This window comes from Capsicum annuum, unplaced genomic scaffold (assembly GCF_002878395.1).
Source record: "Capsicum annuum cultivar UCD-10X-F1 unplaced genomic scaffold, UCD10Xv1.1 ctg5235, whole genome shotgun sequence".
Lineage (NCBI taxonomy): Eukaryota > Viridiplantae > Streptophyta > Magnoliopsida > Solanales > Solanaceae > Capsicum > Capsicum annuum.
In genome coordinates this window covers 1-3,533 of record NW_025860370.1, presented here as the reverse complement: position 1 = coordinate 3,533, position 3,533 = coordinate 1, and the positions used below count along the sequence as shown (strand labels likewise).

At 38.0% G+C, this 3,533-nt stretch overlaps 1 protein-coding gene across 1 annotated transcript in view; it reads left to right on the top strand.

Moving 5' to 3' along the window:
• Nucleotides 1-2,673, top strand: part of LOC107840903 (protein FIP1) — a gene marked incomplete at its 5' end in the record, with an annotated part of 8,645 nt that extends 5,972 nt beyond the window's left edge. The window contains 4 exon segments of the mRNA XM_047404120.1: nt 775-834; nt 1,102-1,194; nt 2,088-2,150; nt 2,243-2,673. Coding sequence (XP_047260076.1) covers nt 775-834; nt 1,102-1,194; nt 2,088-2,150; nt 2,243-2,329 — 303 coding nt within the window.
• Nucleotides 2,674-3,533: the final 860 nt, after the last annotated feature.

Genomic DNA, 3,533 nt, shown 5'->3' with positions numbered 1-3,533 from the left:
GAGTTAGGCCCAAGGTCCACTTCTTTATCATGGTATCAGAGTCAGGCGATGTCCCCCCCCGGTCTTATATTGTCTACACTCCAGATGTCCAGTCTAGGGCATGCGGGATGTGTTGGAGTCCCACAGAATTCATTGTTTCCGATGTTGCGCCCCCCCCACACCCCACATCTTATATTGTCCACGCTCCAGATGTCCAGTCTAGGGCGTGCGGGGGGTGTTGGAGTCCCACATCGGTGGGTTAAAGGGTCCTTGGTCTCCTTATATGGTTTTGGGCAATCCTCCCATCATGAACTAGCTTTTGAGGTTGAGTTAGGTCCAATGTCTATTTCTTTATCAGGAACAAAGGCCTACAAGAGTAATACTAGGGCGTAATGATAAACGAGACTACACTCAACTACCTACCAACCTTCCACACTAATCGGTGTCCTCCATAATCTCCCATCTATGTTCATGTTCGGTAAGATGGAGCTGTGTTGTGTCCTGTTTAACCACCTAACCCTAGTATTTCAGACCTCTCCTGAAACCATTCATGCCCAAAAAGGGAAAAAGTATCAAAAGGAAGAAATATCATATATGCTGAGAACAATATTGCATACACTAGCACACACATCCTTCTGATTTCTGGAGAATTTGTTTTCTTAAAGAAAAATTGGTAACTGTATAATATGGGACTGCTGATAATGAGATCAGCCATCTTGTATAGTCATTAATCACTAGAATCTGGGATGAAGTTTTGAAAGTGATGAAGTTAACGACTCGTCTTGGTTCTTCCAGGTAGATCTTGCTCATTTGTTGGCTACTCGAGATCAAGAGTTACGCACACTCAAAGCTGAGGTAATGTGTGGCATGCGGCTTTGTCCTTTTTTCAATTCCAACAGACATATGGTTCTGAATAGTACACGTGCAATTGAATGCCTGTTTTGTGGGCTTCGTTTTGAATGAGATTCTCCTCTCGTATTCCCTTATTGTATTGTGGTGGTAAGTTGTTTTTTTAATTAAGAATGTAATTTCTTTTCTCACAAGATCTTGCTTTGAAACTCAAAGTTTAGCGCATCCTGTTTTATCCCTTTACCTCTTCTACTAAATACTTGTGGGTTTCAGATGAATCAATTGCAATCTGAGCTGAGGCTTGCTCGATCTATTATAGAGGAGAAAGACGCTGAGATTCAGCGTATTCGCAATGCAAACAATCAGGTGTGTATTAGAATATGCTTTAATAGTCAACATTTTTGGGCAATGAAAGAAGTTGTATTTGGTGTACTTACAGCTGGATTTAATTTTCTTCTGCGAATGGTCACTTATGTTGATTCTAACTTGCTTGGATCTTGAAATCTTCTTCCATTAAGAAATTGGGACTTATTTGCGATGAATGATGAGCTTATTATAAAATAACATTGACGTATTCATGTCGTCGTGTATCGGCCTAATAAAAGTGAACCATTTTGAAAGAATTTAGCACGTTCTTCTGTATTTCATGGCTCCTGGCAATACTTCCCTGTTAATCAGTTTGTTGTTTCTCAACTGTCATCGCAAGTTTTATTTAATTTGTTAAATGTGGTCCGCTACACAAGTCTTATACAACAACATGCCTGTGAGATTCCAAGCACACATCTTTCATTTTTATGTAGTAAGTATTAACTTTTGACGTTAATCATTTATCGACCTAACAAAATTGGACCCTTTTTGAAAAATTTAGTACATTGATCAGTCTGTAATATCTACTTTTTTGTTATTATCTGATATTTCTTGTACTTCCGTTACTTTTTTTCTGGACAATTTTGGACTGTTTTCCTTGAGCCGAGGGTCTATCTAAAACAACCTCTCTACCTTTGAGGAAGTGTTAAGGTCTGCATACATTCTACCCTTCTCGCACCCAACTTTGTGGAACTACACTGGGTATGTTGTTGTGTTGAGCAGACTGTACTTCTGCACTGGTATAAGAGTCGTAGGTAGTAGTTAGTCGATCACGACTAAGTATATTCTATCTTCATTGTTGTCTGTATAGTATTTGGACTCACACAGTAGCACATGATCCTGCCTTTTTTATTTTTCGATGAAAGAGTGCATAACATCTCTCTCTGAAACAGTATGTAGAAGAAAACGAGAGACTCAGAGCTATTCTGGGAGAATGGAGCAACCGAGCAGCTAAGGTAGTACTTCATTATTCGTGTTACATTGCTATGATGTTTATCGTTTGCTTGTCCTCTTATCACACCAAATGTTTTATTTGTCTGGATAAAAGCTCGAACGTGCATTGGAGCTGGAACGGATGTCAAACTTGGAACTGCAGAAAAAAATGACCACATTGAAGACTCAAACGCATGAATAGTTCGGCCCCACTAGCAAGGTTAGCAAGTGGTTACTTCTTTAGCAGTTAAGCAACAAACATGCATGAACCATTTCATGAAGTATGTGTCTGGATAGTCCAGAGTCTCGATAGTTAGCTCTGGGCCTCCCGGTCAAAAAACAACGTCGATGAAGAGTTCAGGTGCAAAACCATTCCTGGAAGATATAATGGTCCTATCTGCACATGTACAGATTAAGCTCAAACAATAATTTGCTTGATGTGTACCATCTTCAAGACTATCAGCTTTGTATAGTTTTTCCCTCTATTATTTATTTCATATCTTTTCTTCTTGTATTAGATTTTCTTTTTGGAAGAAATTTTTTTCACTGTAAGTGTGTCATTTTATGGCCATAGGCAAATCTTACAAGGATGATTTCCAAAGATAATGACATCGAAATATCAGAAGGCGAATTCAGGATTTTAATCCGTTTGGCCATGATTTTTTTTCACTTTTTCAGAAAAAAATTTACTTTATGTCAAATCCAACTCCAAGTTGATGTTTGGCTATGAGAATTTCAAAAACAACTTGGAGTTGTATTTGAAAAAGTGAAAAACAAGAAAAAGTTATTTTTATTTTTTTTTTCCATTAAATTTATGGTTCTGGATTCTGGCAGGCAAAGTTCCATCATTGTTTTTATAGAATGAAAGAGTTAAAAACATACTTGAAGTATAACAATATTTTTTGTGTTTCATATTTGAACTATAAGGTGTGTTTGAGTTTCATTCCAGAACTATGACCAACTATTTATTAAAACACACCTAATCTCGAGTCGGGGTTGGGTGTTGGGTATCGGGTTCTGAGTCATGGTCGAGTTTGGGTCTTAAGTTTGGGTTGGATTGCATCTCGGGTCTTGAGTCTGGGTAGGATGTTGGACTCGGGTCGGGGTCTAAGTTAGGGTGGGGTGTCGGATCCCTAGTACAAAGAGCTAACGATTACATTCTCTAATTTTATAGCTAATAATTAGCTAAATAATTTTGCCTAAATTTACCGTCTTTAGGCTTTAGTAGGTTAAAGTGGGTTAGAACCGTTTACTCAAACCATATTTCATGTAGATTGTAATACACTTCATTTTAGCTCAATTCATATTCGATCCATCAAAATTCAATCCAATTCACTCATTTGCCACCCCTTCCCCAACACATATTTCATTGTAATATAAGATAAGACGTTTCCCTTTCTTATATG